The 19,170-nt window shown below is 36.6% G+C and overlaps 1 protein-coding gene across 2 annotated transcripts in view; it reads right to left on the bottom strand.

Moving 5' to 3' along the window:
• Positions 1-18,589, bottom strand: part of MROH9 (maestro heat-like repeat family member 9) — a 128,212-nt gene extending 109,623 nt beyond the window's left edge. For both annotated transcript variants that reach the window (XM_011962280.1, XM_011962281.1), the window contains exons 1-3: positions 18,472-18,589; positions 9,059-9,120; positions 7,056-7,102 (exon numbers count right to left, since the gene is read on the bottom strand). In XM_011962280.1, the coding sequence (XP_011817670.1) occupies positions 7,056-7,102; position 9,059 (48 nt within the window). In that variant the 5' untranslated portion in view covers positions 9,060-9,120; positions 18,472-18,589. The remainder of the gene's footprint in view (positions 1-7,055; positions 7,103-9,058; positions 9,121-18,471) is intronic.
• Positions 18,590-19,170: the final 581 nt, after the last annotated feature.

The raw sequence follows: 19,170 nt of genomic DNA, 5'->3' as shown, positions 1-19,170 counted from the left end.
AGTTTGCTGAGAATGATGGTTTCCAGCTGCATCCATGTCCCTAAAAAGGACACGAACTCATCCTTTTTTATGGCTGCATAGTATTCCATGGTGTATATGTGCCACATTTTCTTAATCCAGTCTGTCACTAATGGACACTTGGGTTGATTCCAAGTCTTTGCTATTGTGAATAGTGCGGCAATAAACATACATGTGCATATGTCTTTATAGCAGAATGATTTATAATCCTTTGGGTATATACCCAGAAATGGGATTGCTGGGTCAAATCGTATTTCTGCTTCTAGATTCTTGAGGAATCACCACTATCTTCCACAATGGTTGAACTAGTTTACAGTCCGACCAACAGTGTAAAAGTGTTCCTATTTCGATTGGAGAATATTATTCTAAGTGAAGTAACTCAGGAATAGAAAACCAAACATTGTATGTTCTGTGATATGTGGGAGCTAAGCTATGAGGACACAAAGGCATAAGAATGATACGATGGACTTCGGGGACTTGGGGGAAAGAGTGGGAGGGGGGTAGGGATAAAGGCTACAAATATGTTGCAGGGTATACTGCTCAGATGATGGGTGCACCGGTCTCACAAATTACTGCTAAAGAATTTACTCTGTAACCAAATACCACCTGTACCCCAATAACTTATGGGAAAAAAGACATATAAATGGTGAATAGGAACATGAAAAATGCTCAATATTATCAGTATAATAATATTAATTATCAAGGAAATGCAAATTAAAATCACAGTGAGACATTACCTCACACCTGTTAGGATGAGTATTATCAAAAAGATGAAAGATAATAAGAGCTGGTGAGAGGATGGAAAAAAGGAAATCCTTGGATGCATGTAAACCCTTGGTATGAATGTAAATTGGCATGAAAACAACCACATGGAAAACAGTATGGAGATTTCTAAAAAATTAAAAATAGAACCACCATATGATTCAGCAATCCTAATTATGGTTATTTATCCAAAGAAAAGAAAAGCAGGATATCAAAGAGATATCTTTACTCCCATGTTCATTGCAGCATATTCACAATAGTCAAGATATGGAATCAACCTGTGTCCTCTGATAGATGAATTGATACAGAAAATATAATATCAGATATTGAAGAGTTCCAAAATTCAAAACTGTCAAATTGTAAAATTTCTTAAGAATTTATAATTCAATATGCAGCTAATAGGAGTCTCACAAAGAATGGAGAAAATATGAAGAGAAAAATTATCCAACCGATAGTGTAGTATAATTTCTCAGAGATAAATGGCTGGAGCCTTTAGATTGGAAAGGTGTGAGTGCCCAGTATATTTGAATTTAAAAAAAAAAACACCAGAGACATTTTTATACAATTCCAGTTTACCAAAAATAAAGATAAATCTTAAAGGCTTCGACAGAAAGAGTCCAGGTGACAAAGGCTAGAGAATCAGACCACCATCATGGTTTCATCAGTCATAATGGATGCCACAAAACAATGTAAGTTATTTTTTTTAAGAGAAAATGACCTGTGACCTAGAGATATGGCTGAAGTAGTAATTAGTGATGACTGTTTTCATGGTGCTAGTTTCTTTCTTTCTTTCTTTTCTTTCCTTTCTTTCTTTCTCTCTCTCTCTCTCTCACTCTCTTCTCTCCCCCTCCCCCCTCCCTCCCTACTTCTTTCCTTTCCTTGCCTTGCCTTTCCTTTCCTTTCCTTTCCTTTCCTTTCCTTTCCTTTCCTTTCCTTTCCTTTCCTTTCCTTTCCTTTTTCCTTTCCTTCCTATTCCTTCCCCCCTCCTTTCTTTTCTTTCTTTTCTTTTCTTTCTTTCCCTAATCTACATTGCATGACTTTTAAAAATAAGAGAATACCATTTTTGTAAAACTATAAAAGCATTTGAAATTGATCATATATTCACTTCATGAAGAAAATCTCATTAAGCTCTGGAAGTTAGAAACTGTATGGGCCAATGCTGCAAGACTTTATGTTACAAACATAAGAATGGGACAAAAGATGTTTAATACAGTTAGACGAATTTATACTTTACCTCACACCTACACAAAATGGATCATAAATATAAATGTAAGGCTAAAACTATAAAACCCTTAGAAGAAAACAGTCATTTTTGGTTAGGAAAAGTTTTTTTTCTTTTTAGATGCAACACTAAAACCATGGCCCACAAAATAGAAAAAAATGGTAAATTGGACTTGATCAAAACTAAAACCTCTTGCTCTTCAAAAGATGCCATTAAGAAAAATAAGACAAACCATATACTGAGAGAATATATTTGCAAGTCATACATTTTACACTCAATACTGTTTATAAAATACTTCTGAAGATATTGTATGAAGTCCGCATGAAGAAAAAACTTTACTAAATATTCAGATAAGCAGAAAGAAAACATGTTTCTAATGATAAGACAATAGTTTAAGGAAGTATTCATGAATTAATCTGTAAATTCAGTGTTTCAACTCAAAATGCCAAGAGAAATTCTGGAAGGAATTTGACAAGTATATATCAAAGTTCCTCTGAAAGTGTAAATAATTAAAAGTAGCTAATACATTTTTGAAAAAAAAAATAAGTGGATAGATTACAAAAGATTTTGTGTTTTACATCTGAGCTATCTGCAGTAGTTAAAGATTTGTCTGATACCTCCTTTACTGCTATAATTTGATGTGTTGGCAATGCCTACCTCTGCTGAAGTTAAAAGCTGCTGCTTGCTGCTGCTGCTGCCTCTGCCATCTGTCAAAGGCATTGATACTGTTGCTAGGGCTTCTTGATTACAGCCCCATCGCTGCGGTAACCCATTAGCAAAAGAGCCAGGTTCTGCACAAAAGGTGCTCTCACTTTATAGCTAAAGTCACAGGTGACTGAATTCATTCATCATTTTCAAATGGTCATTGTTTTACTCTTTTACAACAGCCCTGTCTTTGTAGGACTTAGCAGCTGAGACTGTGCTATTAATATAGTGAGAAGCACTCATCAACCTCTCATACTAGCCCACTGTCTTTGAATCACTTTCACACACCTTGATAATCTTCAGCTAGGAGGTGTCTTTCCCTGCGGGCTCTTCCATCCTGCTACTCCTGCCTTATCTTGAGTGGCCCAGACATGCCTCAATGCCAGCAAGAACTCAGTTTCTACATCAAGCAAGTTTATGTTTTGTTTCCAACGAGCCATTTGACTGTCTCCTTCTCTCTTCTTGCAACTCCTATTTCCAGCCTAAGTCTGTGTCATTCTTTTGAATATAATTGGGTTTCTGAAGTCGGCCTTTTCCACAGCTAAGAGAAATGTAGGTTCTGTTGCTGAAAAACAAATTAAGACCTGGGAATGGTAGTCCAGTTTTTGCTTTCTTGGAACCACAGTTGTACTATGCATGCTTAGGAGTTGGTTCACTAATTCCTGTTATTCATCAATAGAGACAAATTGATGGAGTTGATTAATTTGTTTCTGTAATTGGAATGCCATAATTAACTATTTGCACTTTCTAAATTTTCTGTGCACTTTATATTTTTAATAAAACTCCTTATCATACTACTGGCAGCAATTGTGTTTGGACTATTGTGCTTCTCTAATAGTGTATACATGTAACTAGATCAAAATTTAGTGTGATCATCTCTAACTGATGGCAAATCTCTATTTTAAAATTCCTTCAAATCCACATAGGAAGGTATCTTTCCATTTTATTCATCAGGACCCCCCTCCCACACTAGGGAAAAAAAAAAAGGAATTTTCAGTGGCTTAGAGACAAAGAAAAACAATTTGATGATATAAAAATAAAGGCTAAAAGAAAATAAAGAATAAAAGTTAAGACAAAATGAAGGATTTAAGGGTGAGGGACATTTACAAACACGCATAGTAAACAGCCCCTTTACAAGAGCAAAAGATGGATTGTAAATATAGACTTCATCAAAATATAGATATAGTTTGATCCAGCAATAAAACTTAGATTATTCATAGAGGCATGTTTTGAATGGAGTTTTAAAGTAATATACCTTATTTATTTATTTGAACATGTGAAAAGATAATACACATGCATGTGCAGTACAGTACAAAAGCGTAAACAGTGAACAATGTTTTCAAGTCTTCCCGTTCTCTAGCTCCCATCCTCTAATTTCCATACCCAGAATCTACAGTTGTTACTGCTTTCCTGTGCATTCTCCTAGCAATAGAATATGCAGATATAAGAATGTTAATGATACTCTTTTGTGAGCAGTTTTAGCCTCTAAGGTATGTATATATAGGAATTGGTTCTATGTTTTCCTGTAACTGCTGCCACTGTGCTCTGTCCCTCTTCTCTGCCAACTCCCTTGCCCTATCTTTCCCTGATAGATGGCTGTCTCCCTTGTGGACTATTCTAAGTCTGATTTCATTAATTCTCCATCTTGTTTTGGTTATTAATACAGTCTCATTATTGTTAGTACTAAATCCTGTTTATTTAAAATCTTCAACTTTATTGTTGGTTCAAAAGTCTTCCTTGATACCCAGAACAGGCAAGGATTTTGGTTTTAGGGTAAACACAGTATACAGCAACTCTGCAGCCACTTGCTAGCTATGTGACTATGAGCAGGTCACTTTCTGCCTATGTTTCCCCATTTTCAAGGTAGTACTTACCCCACAGGGCTGTTGTGGGGATTAAATGAGTTATTCATTTAAAGCACTTAGAATCGGCCTAACATGTCATCGGTACTATGTAAGTTTTAGCTATTTTTACTATCATTGGAATGGGGAAGGGATTTCCCTCTCTCACACCTCTCTGTACTCTGTTCCCTTTCTCATCTTCCCTGTCTTTGTATCTCTGGAGTTGTGGGTGGCTGAGGAATTAGGGGAAATATGTTTCCTTTTTGGTCCATCCATGAAATAATTTATTGTCCCCTTCCTGTTGGTGATTCGTTCTGGCACAGCAGGTGGTGCCCCCAACAGTCCTGCTGATGAAGAACTCAATCTACTAGGGGAGTGTCACTTTCAAGGTCCAGCTACATGTTCTAGAAGATCCCCACTGCACTGTGTTTTGGTTTTTTGTTTTTAAATTTTGAAGCATCAGCCCACTTGACCCAGGTGCAGGGGTTCCCAACAGCCGTCAGCCCTCAATTATACACTTCAACTCAGATGTCTGTTATTACTTATAATGAGTATCTATGTGTTTCATCATCTATAATTTTGTTGCAGCAGCACCACTATCCTGATTAAATAAGTCACCAAGGTATTGAACTTTTTAGCAAAGCTTAAAGGAACCTTCATGACTAAGTCTGTGCTTACCTCTCTATCCACAACTCCTATCATTCCTCTTGACTAGTCTTCATTTTAGATACACCTTTTATCTTAGATGGATACTGCAGGGTGCTGTTTAGACCATCCCTCTCCATTTCAGTACTGAAATACTCTTTCTACAACTTATGGAAATGTTGGCAGCTGAGAGCTCTTAGGTAAGTATTCTTGAGAATTCCCTTAGCCAAAGAGCCTTCCTACCTAAGATCACATCCCCTCTCTGGGAGCAACCTACATCTAATGACTAGTTGACATGGGGAAATAAAGACCAAACCTCATTGCCTTAAAGAAGGTCAACTTTGAAAGGTCATACCAGTTACAAAGCGCCCTGCAGAAGTAGCTGAGACCTATTTTGCAAGTGCATTGCCATTCAACACCTCCTTGTACTTAATCCTGCTTCCTTCACCTTGCCTCCACTACTAATCCCCAAGTATTGATCCAAAGAGCACATCCACTGTTATTTTAGAGTCTGCTTCCTTGGGAACCATAACTAAAATCTATAATTCTACAAATGTATGTTGCTTTTTCTTTCTCCACGCCTTTACAGGTGCTGTTTCCTCTCCTTGGAATGTACTTCACCTTCATCTAGGCATTCTACTCATCCTTCAAAGTCCAGCTCAAATCTTGTCTGGCCCAAAGTCATATTTGAATGTCCCTCCAAATGTACTTCTATCATTTCCTGAATATTGTAACTTCTTCATAACCTGTTGCAGTTTCTAACTACTGAGTTTTTTGTAAATCTCTCCCATTGGACTGTAAGGAATTTGGGGCTAGTGTTTGAGTTTTCTTCTACTTTGTTTCTCAAAAAGATAGCATAATATTTAATGCATAGCAGATTATCAATAAATATTTATTGAATGAATGAATGAGCAATTGAGTGTAATTCTAAACTGCCTCTTTCTGACTCTATGAACTATACAAATGGGAAAGGATTAAATGACCCTGTGTAATAGAATATGATTTTATTAACAACTCTCCTCATGTCCTGGCTGGAAATATCAATTTGTCCACCAAATGTTATCCATGTTTTACTTTAATTATCAGCAACTTCGACCTATGGATTATGAAGGAAGTCTATAAAAGTTTTAATATCCACACTGAAGTATTTCCTTTCTAAAGGTAGAAGATTACATATTTTCTTATGGTAGCCCTCCCCTATTCCTTCTGTATTAATTTGGATGTGGAGTAAAATGATGGTAGGGTCTATTAGAGGTTCAGAATTTTAATACAATTTTTAAGGTGACTGGGTGAATATCCACTAAGACAATACCGTGCTACACACTGCAGAGAACACAAAGATGAATAGTCACAATCTCTGCTCTCAAGAGATCAAAGACAAGAAATTTGCAAAAGATCTAGAAAACAATAAGATAAATGGAAAAGGAAAGATACAAACTGGAATGGCTCTCAAATAAGGAAATAATATCATTCAATAGAGACTAGGTAGAAAGGGCTTCAGTTTGATGGGAAGGGTTTCCACAGTGATGATGGAAGGTAAAATATGAGTGAGGAGACTATCCTAGAGACCAGTCAGTTGATGGAGGATGGGTGGGATAAATAGTAGCATTGGTAAAGAGTTTCATCCTTTTAAATTAGTACTGAAGGTCATTTTCAGGAGCATGAGAGAGTGAAGAAGAGATGACGCTGCAGGGACATACAGGCAAAAACAATTTTTAACCAAATTGCCTTTTTTACCCTTTCTACCCCAACACATGTACTTTAAACGTTACTTGTAACATCCTTGTAATGGAAACAGTTAAAAAGTTATTTTTTTCCAAGAGATTTCAATTACATTGATATCCTTATAGAATATCACTTACCATGTGGTGCCGTTTCACACTGTAATGCAGAATCTGGAGACTACTCACTAGCCAGAAAGAAGGAGATTAGTTAAAAAGGAATGAACATAGCCTCTTATCGTGTTAGTGGGGCCTGATTTTCTAACCTGAAGCTACTATGACCTTAATGTCAAAGCCCAACAAGGACATGCACACACACACTAAAACTATAGACAAATTTCTGTGAGTATTACTGGACAACTCTTAACAAAAAGATTAGCAGGCAGACTATGGCAGCACATTAAAAGAATGAAACACTGTACCCTAGTAGTATTTATTACATACAGGATGGTTCAATAAAAGAGAATCTATAATACAATTCTCAACATTAATTGCTAAAGAAGAAATTCTACACAATAACTTTTGAGTTCCAAGTTTATAAGATTTTAAATATAAACTTGATAACATTTTTAAATAAAATGGCTATGTAGTTCATGTCTTAACGTGACAGATAAAAAAGAGGGTACCAAGTGTAATCAGAAAATAAATAGAGCATTCTTATTAAGGTAAAGAATAAAACAAAGGTTACCATTACTACCGCCATCATTTATCATTTCTGGAAGTAGCATCAAATATTATTTTAAAGTAGAAATAAATGCATATATTAAAATTGGAAAGAAAAATATAATTTTGTTTGAATTATAACTTCATGGGAAAAAGTATGAGGGCCTTTTAAATTTTCAATGTTATCAAAATAATTTGATTAGAAGTGGAGTTATCAGTTACTGAAATGATTGATAAAATTGCCTTATGAAATTTTTAGAATCTGTTATGTTTTTCTTTACTTGCTTGGAGGAGGTAGCCCTTTGATAATTATTTTATGTCTTCTATTTTAATTGGTATATTTAGATTTTCTAGATCTTCTTTGATTCTTTTTTAAAAAATAAACTTTTTATTAAATTCAGATCTATAGGAAAGTTACAAAGACAGTAAATTCTCATGTATCCTTCAACCAGTTCCCCCCAGTGTTAACTAAAATCTTACATAATCATGGCACATTTTTCAAAACTAAGAAATTAACATTATTACAATTACATTAACTAAAATTCAGACTTTATTTGGATTTCACCTATTTTTCCACTAATATCCTTTTCTTGTTATAGGATCCAGTCCAGGATTCTATGCTGTATTTAGTCAGCATGTCTCCCCAGTTTCCTCTGATCTCTAAAAGTTTAGCAGTCTTTCCTTGTTTATGACCTTGACAGTTTTGAAGAGTACTGGTTAGGTATTTTGTAAAATGTACCTCTATTTGGATTTATCTGATTTTTCTTTTTCACATAATTAGACTGGGAATATAGCTTTGAGGAAAAAATATTACAGAGTGAATGCCTGCCTGTCTCATCATGAAAAAAAAAAATACAAGATTTGAATTTATTTATTAGTACTACTATTTTTCTCTTCCTGAATTCAAATATTCAACTTCATCTTTATATGGGTCATTTTCTTTCTGCCATCCTTAGATTTATTTTGTTTTATTTGTATAAATTCTTGCTTTCAATACTTGATTTCATTATTCTCATTTTTTTCTGGTTTATTTTTCTAAGTATTAAAGGCTGTAAATTTTTCTCTGTGACCCCTTTGGCTGTATACTACAGGGTTTGATGTGTAGTATTATCAATACTTTGTAGTTTCCTATTAATTTCCTCTTTGACCCAAGAATTGTTTAAAATAGAAAGTTTACTTGACAAGCGATAGGTTGTTTTTCGCTTATTTCATAAATTCATTGTTAGTTTCTAAATTTTTGCACTGTAATCAGAGAATATGTCTTCTATTTCTACTTTTTGGAATTTATACAGAGATTTCTAGCCTAATACATGGTTACGTTTGTGAATGTTCTATGGTCATTAGGGAAAAAAAGGTACATTCTTTGTTATTATGGATACAGAATAATGTATAGTTTTCTCTCTGTCATCTGTCACTCATACACACATATATACACAAAAATGCCTCCTCTTATCTCTATCTATTATGTCCTAAAGCCTTACTTGCTTTTGGATTCCTTGTCGACGTGCTGACAGAGGTGAATTAAAGTCTTCTACTACTAATGCTGCAAAAGAGTAGCATGTATTAATACATAAACCAGAAACTTTCCTACAGTTTTTTTTGCTCTATCAATTTAGATGGTACTATGATATATAGTATATGGATTGTGCTAATTTTCCATAGCTGTGCATCAATTTATCCAAATTTAATGGCTTAAAAATACCTAGTTATTATAGTGTCTTATGTCAGAAGGTTCAGTCTCAGTTTAGCTGTAGTCTGCTCAGGGTCTCACACAGATGGACTCAGGATGTCAACTGGGAGTGCTTTCTCATTTGAGGCTCAGAGTTCTCTTTCAAGGTCAGTTAGATTGTTGGGAAAATTCAATTGTTTGAGGCTGTCAGATTAAAGACCCTATTACTTTGCTGGCTGTGGCTGAGGGCAATACTCAGCATCTAGAAGCCGTGTGCGGTTTCTTGCCGTATGACCTGTTCCAGAGGCCATCTCAGGCTACCAATCTCCGACTTCTGTCTCCAATCTCCAGACCCAGACTTAAAAGGGTCATGTGATTAGGGCAGGCCACTCAAATACTCTTCCTTTTAACTCAAAGATAACTCATTAGTAACCTTAATTATAGCTGTACAATTCCTTCTTCTACATTATATAACATATATATCATGAGATATATATGTTATAACATCTCATATCATGAGAATGATTTCCCATCATATTCAGAGCTTCATCCCATACCCTTCCTTTCTTAATATTTCAGCTTCAAGTGGAGGGATTGATATAAGATGTGGACAGTAGGGGACAGGAATATTGGGAGCCATCTTAAAATTCTTCTTACTACATAGATTTTCATAATTATTTTATCATTGTAATGGATTATGAACTTTTTCATAATGTGATACATTTAAAAAATCACCTTTACTGCCTTAAAGCTTATTTTAAAGCTTGAAATTCAAGTTTGTCTGAATTATGATCCCAACACCTACTTCGTGGTTGTTTACACTTTTTTGGTATTCCTTTTTTCCATCTTTTTATATGCAACCTTTTTGAGATACTTTGTTTTTTAAATGCCTCTAGTATGTAACATATTGCTGGACTTTATTAGTGATTTAACTATATTTCTTTCTCTTTCTACATAAGTTCAATCTCTTGTCATTTATTCCATAACAGATTTTGTCACTGTATTTTATATGTGCTTTTATTGTTGTTACCTTGAAATATCTTATTATTTGATGTTTTTCTCCTCACTTTGTATGTGTGTGATGTGGTGTTTTTGTGTGTTTCTTTAATACGAAAGGTTTATATTCCTGTTGTGATGATGTTTAGGATTACAATAACTTCTTATATTTATTCCTCAAAACTTTAGACAGAATCTGTTGATTCCCAACTATGAGCAAAGATGAAATTAGTTCATTTCTATTTTCTTTGTCACTCCTCATAAAATTTTAGTTGATTTTATTAGTGAAACCTTTATGCATTTGTGTTTATATTGCTTGTTTACTTTAATAACCCCAGGTTTTAAAAATGAAATCAATGTGCTTATGACCTTTCCCCTTATCTTTTATTTTTGTTATACTTGTTATTAGCGATATCACTTTTATACTTGCAAGATGTAGAATATTTACATTCAGTTATGTAACAATAATCCTCCTTCCTTTGTGTCTTAGCCCTTCATGTAAGCAGATTCTGTGCATACTGCCAGACTTTCCCCATTCATTTCTTGTTGAGCTAAAGTTCATTTTCTTTGACTTTATTTAAGAGAGACTCATGAGAATCACATTCCTTGATTTTTTTTCACATTAAGACTGTTACACTGAGTTAAAGTTTGGCTGCATATAATATTCTTGAGCTATAATGTTTTCATAAGCATTTTACAGACATTGTTCCATTGTCATCTAGCATTGTTGTGGAAAAGGCTAAGGTTAGCTACTTTTTCTGTCTCCTATATAGACCAAATGAACCTTTTTCTCCCTCTCTGGATTTCCAAAGGATTCCTTGTTTATTTTTGAAATGAAGTAACTTTGCAAGGAAAGAGCTCATCTTTGATTGACTTAATTTTTCTAAGGACATAGTCTGCTTTTGAATCTATATGTTCATGGAACATTTTATTAAATTTTATTTACATATTTTCTTCTCCTCTGTTATTTTGGTTCTCTTCTTTAGTGATACCAGTTATGCTTATATTTTATCTCATTTCTGAAGTCTTTCTAGCTTACCTCAGTCTGGTCCTTAATTCTCCTTAGCACAGTTTTAGCAATATTCATTTTCTTTGCACTGTTTCCAACATTGCTTTTGGCCTCTTAAGAGTATTTTTAACATTCCATTTTTTTCCTGAGCTGCACTATATCTTTCCTAAATTCTTATATATCTACTTTGAGATCACATTTTATAGATAAAATCACTCCATTAAGTTAAAACAGTTTTTCATCTGCCGTTTGATATTTTTCCAGTTTTAATTGTCATTGATTTTTTTACTTTTCTACTTTTTTCTTATAAAATATTTGTTTAGATCCTGTATTGATTCTTTAAAAATTATTGCTTATTAGAATAAATTGGGCTACTTCCAAATCAAATATTTTCAAGACTTTCACCTGGAGGAATGTTCCTCTTGATCCAGCATAGTATGTGTAAATTTGCTCTTTTAGCTTTACTGTTTCCCAACTATTTCACCCTGGCAGCATTAGAGCTACTGCAGAATTGGCCTCCTTTACCCTGGCCCACCTGCAAGCAACAACAGCTTGTTTGTGTGATTTCTTGTTTAGTTCAGCTTCACCAGCTTATCCTTGGTTCAAAACCAGAACCAAAGAAGGTTTACTTAATGTATGCATTCCATTCCCCTTTCTCTGTCTAAGCTACTCACCTTGCTTTCCTCACATCCATATCACCCGGGAAAAGCGTCAGTCAGCTATCCAGGGAGGTATCTCTGGGTCCAAACATGTGAACAAAAGCCCTATTCCAGGCATGTCATATTTCCATACAATTCAGCTGTTACTCCGTAACTGGAGTGCTTTCCTTGCTGTTTTTAAATATCCCATATTTTAGTAAATGTATGTTACTGGCCTCTACCCTGTCAAAGACTTTGCTTTAACAAAAGTTTCTTAAAATTTATCACAGGATTAAAGACATACAGAAAGAAATTTTAGGACAGATCTAAAATTTTACCCTTGATAAAATTATTGGTATTCTCTTTTCTCTCTCTCTGTCTCTCTTTCTGTCTCTGTGTGTGTGTGTGTGTGTGTGTGTGTGTGTGTGTGTGTGTGTCTACTCTACATTGCTGGAGGAAACTGTAATTGCCTCCCCTGAGGCAGTTGCCAAGCAAGATAATGCTGAGTCTTCTCAGGGGACCCACTCCTACCACTCTTCTTTGCTTCTAGACCCGTAACTAGACTCAAGTTCCAGAGGGTCCCTAAAGTCAAGGTACAAGGTGTGACCCATGAGAAATGTGCTACACTCCAAAAGAATGACTTGAGTTTTCCTATTTCTACAAGCAGAAATCCAGAGAACCTGTTTGGAAATGGATATTAAAGCAGTGGGATAATGGAGGAAGAAACAGAAAGTTGAATTAGGCCAAATGTATTGATATGGGCTCACTAAGCAGAGATTCTGCATTTAATGGTGCAGCTCAGGGAATTAGAAATGGCTCTAACTACTTGTTTTGCTGATTGGCTAAAACATGGACTAAAAAGTGGCCCATGAGGAGAAAGTTAGAAATGCAGACCTGTATAGCTTAATGCAGAAAAGGGATTCAAGGGCTTAGGGAGATTGGAATGTTAGAGTGAATTTGTCATTTAAGACCTAGTCCCTCATGCTGGGAGTGTCCAGAAGACACATCTTTCACCACTACAGCAAACAATTTGTGAGGGAAGTCCCAGCATCCTTGAGGAGCTCTGTGCTTGCTCTTTTCTGTAGATCAGACCCTACCATGGTGGAAACTGCAGCCATTGAATGGAGAAATATAAATATGATGAGGATAATTGGATTTCAGGGTGGCAGGGGCAAAGGGGCAAGCTCAACAGCCAATGGAAAGATGAGTGTGGTTGCCTTAATAAATAACAAAAACTCAAAGCAGCAGTCCAAATAGTCTGACTCTTGTGAACCTATGATATTGGCTAGTTGATCATGGTGTTCCTAGCAGTTAAACAGATAGGAGGCCTATTAAATTCTTATTTGATTTGTGTAAGCACAAAAGTTCTAGTCAAGTGAACACAAACCTAACCTAAATAAAAAATTGAGTCATGATTCCTCAATCATTTCCCAGACCTAAGTTGGCTTATAAACCCAGAATTCCTTTAGTGAAGGGGAGGCGGGGTCCCTTTGAAGAAGGACCTTAGTATACTACCAAAATTTACACTGTGAATCTTTCTCCCAGACTGCCACAAAGGGACCTATGGCCTTTTCCAGGGTAAGTGTGCCTTGGTGAAAGGAAATAATCAGAACTTTTGGGAAGTACTAGACAATGGTTCTGAAATGACAATAATTGAGGGAGACCCAAAATATCATTCTGACCCTCCACTCAGAATAGGAAATTAGGAAGGTCAGGAGATCAATGGAGTGTAGCTCAGGTCCTTCTAACAGTGGGTCCAGTGTGTCCCCAAATCCATCCTGGGTTAGTACGGAGTTATTTGTTATAACTGAGATTATTTTCTCAGTTCTGGAATGCGTAATTGGAATAGACATGCTGAGTAGCTAGTGGAATCCCCAAGCTGCTTGCTGGAGCTGTGAAGTGAGGGATATTATGGCAAGAAAAGCCACATGGAAGCCACAAGAACTGCCTCTACCTAGGAACATAGTAAGTTGGAATCTATACTGCATTCCTAGAGGGATTGCAGAGATTAGTGCCATCATCAAGGACTTGAATGATTCAGAGGTGGTCATTCCCACCACATCCCCATTTAAATTATCTATTTGGACTGTGAAGAAGATAGATCTTGGAGAATGACAGTGGATTACCATAAACTTAACCAGGTAGCAACTCCAAATGCAGTTGCTGTCCCAGGTGTGATTTCATTGCTTGAGCAAATTGACATATTCCCTGGTACCTGGTATGCAGCTATCAATCTGGCAAATGCTTTATTTCTCCATCCCTTTCAGTAAGGTGCACATGAAGCAGTTTGTCTTCAGCTGGCAAGGCCAGCAATACACCTTCACTGTTCTACCACAGGGGCATGTCAACTCTCCAGCTCTATGTCATAATTTAGTTTTCAGGAGTCTTGATCACTTGCCCATCCACAAACATCACACTGATTCATTACATTGATGACGTTGTGCTTACTCGACTTTCTGAACAAGAAGTAGCAATACTCTAAATTTATGGCAGGACCCCTGTGTGCCAGAGGGTGGGAAATAAATCTGACAAAAATTCAGGGGCCTTCTATCTCAGTGAAATTTCTTGGAGTCCAGTAGTGTGGAGCATGTTGAAAAATCCCTTGTAAGGTTAAAGGTAACTTGTTGCATCTGGAACCTCCTAAAACCAAAAAAGAAGCAGAATGTCCAATGGGCCTCTACAGATTTTAGGCAACATATTTCTCATCTGGGTGTGTTACTCCAGCACATTCACCAAGTGATCTAAAAATCTGCTAATTTAAATGGAACCCATAATAAAAGAAGACTCTGAAACAGGTCCAGGCTGCTGTACAATCTGCTCTGGTACTTGGACAGTAGGATCCAGCAGATCCAATGGTGCTTGATGCATCAGTGGCAGATAATGATGCTCTTTGGAGCCTTTGGCAGTGAATTAAGTGCAAGCCCCCAGGATTTTGGAGCAAAGCCTTACTCTCCTCTGCAGATAATTAGTCATCTTTTGAGAAACAGCCTTTGACATGCTACTAGGCCTTAGTGGAGACTGAATGCTTGACCATGTGGCACCAAGTTACCATGTGACCTGAGCTGCTTATCATGAACTTGGTGTTATACCACCCACCAAGCCATAAAATTGGGTGTGCACAGAAGTATTTCATCATCAAATGGAAGTGATATATGTGATCAGGGATGAGCAGGTCTTGAAGGCACAAGTAAATTACATAAAGAAGTGGTCAAAAGCCCATGATCCTTCCTCCTGCTACCCTGCCTTCTCTTTATTTGCCTGCAACTATGGCCTCATGGGGAGTTCCCTATGATCAATTGACAGAGGAAGAAAACAGCCTGGTTTACAGATGGTTCTACATGATATACAGATACAACTTGAAAGTGGATGACTGTATCCCGATAGCCCCCTTTTGGGACATCTCTGAAGGACAATGGTCAAGAGAAATATTCCCAGTGGGCAAAACCCCAAGCAGTGCAATCCTCCCTGTAGGCAGAACTTCGAGCACTGAATCTGATTTTTTACTTTGATTGGAAGGAGAAATAGCCAGATGTGTGATTATATACTGATTCACAGGCTGTGGCCAATTATTTTTCTAGATGGTCAGAAACTTGGAAGGAACATGATGGAAAATTGATGAAGAAATTTGAGGAAGAGATATGTGGATAGACATCTCTGGATTAGCAAAAAGTTTAAAGATATTTGTGTTTCCAGTAAATAGTCACCAAAGGGCGATCTCAGCTGAGGATTATTTAATAATCAGGTAGATAGGATGACACATTCTGTAGATACCAATTGGGCTATTTCTTCAGCTACTATTGTCATTACCCAACAATCTCATGATCAAAGTAGCCATAGTGTCAGGAATGTAAGTTATGTATGGGTCCAGCAACATGGACTTTCATTTGTCAAGGATAACCTAGCTATGGCCACTACTGAGTGGCCAATATGCCAGTAGCAGAGTAAAACACTGAGTCCTTGATATGGCCCAGAGTGATCAGCCGGCTGCCTGGTGCCAGGTTGATTACATTGGACTGCTTCCATCATAGAAGAGGAGGCATTTTGTCCTTACTGAAATAGACACTCTGGATATGGATTTGCCTTGCAGGTATGCAATGCTTCTGCTAAAACTACCATTTGTGGACTTATAGAATGTCTTATCCACCATCATGTTATTCCACACAGCATTGCTTCCGATCAAGGAACTCACTTCACAGCAAAAGAAGTGGGGCAATCAGCTTATGCTCATGGAATTCACTAGTCTTACCATGTTCCCCACCATCCTAAAGCTACTTGATTGATGGAATGGTGGAATGACCTTTTGAAGAATCAGTTATATCACCAGCTAGATGTCAATACCTAGAAGGGCTGGGGCAAGATTCTCCAGAAAACTGAATATGCTCTGAATGTGTTCAATTTATAGTGCTATTTCTTCCATAACCAGAATTCCTGGGTCTATGGATCAAGGGGTGAAAATAGGAGTTGCACCACTCACTATTATCCTTAGTGACCCACTAGCTTCCTGTTCTTGTGACATTATGCTCTGCTGTCTTAGAGATCTCAGTTCTGGAGGGAAGAATTATTCCATCAGGGGACACAACAATGATTCCATTAAACTGGAAGTCAAGACTGCCACCTGGCCACCTTGGTCTCCTTGTGCTTCTGAGTCAACAGGCTACGAAGGGAGTTATGGTGCTGGTTGGACTGACTGATCCACACTACTGAAGAGAAAGTGGACTACTATTCCATTATGGAGGGAAGGAAGAGTATATCTACAATACAAAAGATCCCTTAGTGTGTCTCTTAGTATTTCCTCTTAATTTTGTTCTGAATACATATCTGTGTGTATATATTAGCAAATATTTTTTCTTTTCTTATTCTCTTATCACATAATATAAAATGTAATGACTTCATATTCTAGTATTTAAGTATTGTTAATGTTACATCATATTATTTAAGTTACAGGACATCAAGGAGAGAGCAAACATGCTGAAGGACTTTATCTCCTCCTCTGATAAGGGTTTAGTGCATTTTCATTTGTATGCAGGACATATGTAGGAACAGGAATTGAAAGAAATTGAAGAATGTGTAAGCAGAAACTCAGTTGTATGTAAGAAAACGCAATTCTCCCTGAGAAAGAAAAAGAGCTGGAGTCCTTCAAAATTAACTGCCTGTTTTTCTGTAGCTAGTGAGATTTATCTCGTCTTCTTTCCCAGGCATTGTGAAGACCCTGTTTCTCTAGCTGTACAGGTGCAAGGTCACTAGACAGATAAGTCGTAAAACATGATTTTTCCTTGAAAAGTAAGAAATGATGTGATGCATGTCTCAATTAATTGAATAACTGTCTTTGTTTCTCGCTTCTCTAATATGCTTCCCCCTGCACAGATTTCCCCCTGCCCCACAAAATGCTTAAAAGGTAACTTAACTCTTTGCTCAGGGCTCAATCCTTTGGATGTTAATCCGACTGGGCCAGTGTACCTAAATAATAAATATTCTCCTCAACCCTATCAGTCTCTCTGATTCCTTATCAATCGTGCTACATTTCAACATGTTAAATGGAATTATGAGCTTGTTATTGACTTTATTTGGAGATTAAATATGGCTTAAGGATATGTATATGGGTTCCAACTTTTCAATGTGGGAACTCATTATAGTTAGTTAATATTATGTGTCAAACTGAGTGAGCCATAGTATGCCCAGATATCTGGTAAACATTATTTTGGTGTATGTCTGTGAGGGTATTTCCAGAAGAGATTAGCATTTAAATTGGTGTTCTGAGTATAGGAGATGACACTCCCTAATGTGGGTCAACATCTTCCAATCCTTTGAGGGCCTGAATAAAACAAGAAGGCAGAAGAATGCTTAGTTTTCTCTTTGCCTGACTACTTGAGTTGGTACACAAATCTGCTGCCCTCAGTGCTCTGGTTCTAAATCCTCAGAACCAGGCTTGACTTTTTATCATCAATTCTCTTGCTCTCAGGCCTTCAAACTGCACCACTGGACCTCCTCGGTCTCTGTCTTGCAGAAAGCAGAATCTAGGACTTCCTAGCTTCTATTATTGTGTAAACCAATACCTTATAATAAATATATTTATCTATATAGTTGTGGTTTCTCTTATCCTTACTAATAAGAGAACCCTTACTAGTCAGGCATGAAGTTAGGAGATTTAATTAATAAAGATGAATTCTTCCAATTGGTAAATTTGGTAAGATTTCTGGATGAGGGCCCTTAGTAATATAATTTTCTTTTTTTTTGCAACCTCCACCTCCTGGGTTCAAGTGTTTCTCCTGCCTCAGCCTCCTGAGTAGCTGGGATTACAGGCACCCGCTACCACACCCGGCTAATTTTTGTATTTTTAGTAGAGACAAGGTTTCACCAAGTTGCCCAGGATGATCTCAATCTCCTGACCTCATGATCTACCTGCCTCGGCCTTTCCAAAGTGCTGGGATTACTGGCGTGAGCCACCATACCCTGCCAGTAATGTAATTTTCTAATGTATTAATAATTCTTTCTCTTAGCAGAACAAAAATTAAGAAAAATAGTCAGAATTAGAAAAAAAGACAAGCTTTTGACTGACTGAAATATTAATAGGAATTCACTTACATATTTGTAACTTCTCTGTAATCACCGATGAGACAAAGTAGTGAAGATAAATTTTAGTATATTACCTCTAAGCCAAAGGTAAAATACTCTAGATAGTTATCAAGCAAGCAAATTCTTTGAAATGTTGACACTTGTCATGGCAACCATGTATTTCAAAGATTCCATTCTGGAATGAATGTGGTAGAACGTACTGGCATGCCCAAGTGGCTACGAATGATCAGCTGTCATTATTGAGGGGTGGGAAAGTTTCTGGTTTCTATGTTACCAGCACTGAAAGGTAGTTCTGCAGACCAACAGTCCAGTAGAAGCTGGGCAAAAGATAAGAACAGAACATTCACAGAAAGGGAAAACTGAATGGCCAATAAATATTTTAAAAGATTTGTAATCTCACTTGAAGTTATGAAAAAACAAACCACTGAAATATTATTTCTCAGCTAGTAAGTTAAAAAATACTAAAATACAAGTAAAAATAATAAAAAATGATAATTTCAAATATTGGCAAAGATAAAAAAAACTTGAACTTTCTCACATGACTGGTGGGATTATAAATGGATATAACTAGTTTGTAAAGAAATTTGTCAAGTTCTAGCAAAACTGAAAATCTACAACCCAGAATTTCCATCTGTAGGTCCACAGAGTGTATAAACATGTATACAATTGATGCACTGAGAGACATGGGGAAGGATGTTTATTGTAGCA

The sequence above is a fragment of the Colobus angolensis genome, unplaced genomic scaffold, assembly GCF_000951035.1.
Source record: "Colobus angolensis palliatus isolate OR3802 unplaced genomic scaffold, Cang.pa_1.0 Scaffold59, whole genome shotgun sequence".
In the NCBI taxonomy this organism is placed as follows: domain Eukaryota; kingdom Metazoa; phylum Chordata; class Mammalia; order Primates; family Cercopithecidae; genus Colobus; species Colobus angolensis.
This window is presented reverse-complemented; position numbering and strand designations above follow the sequence as displayed.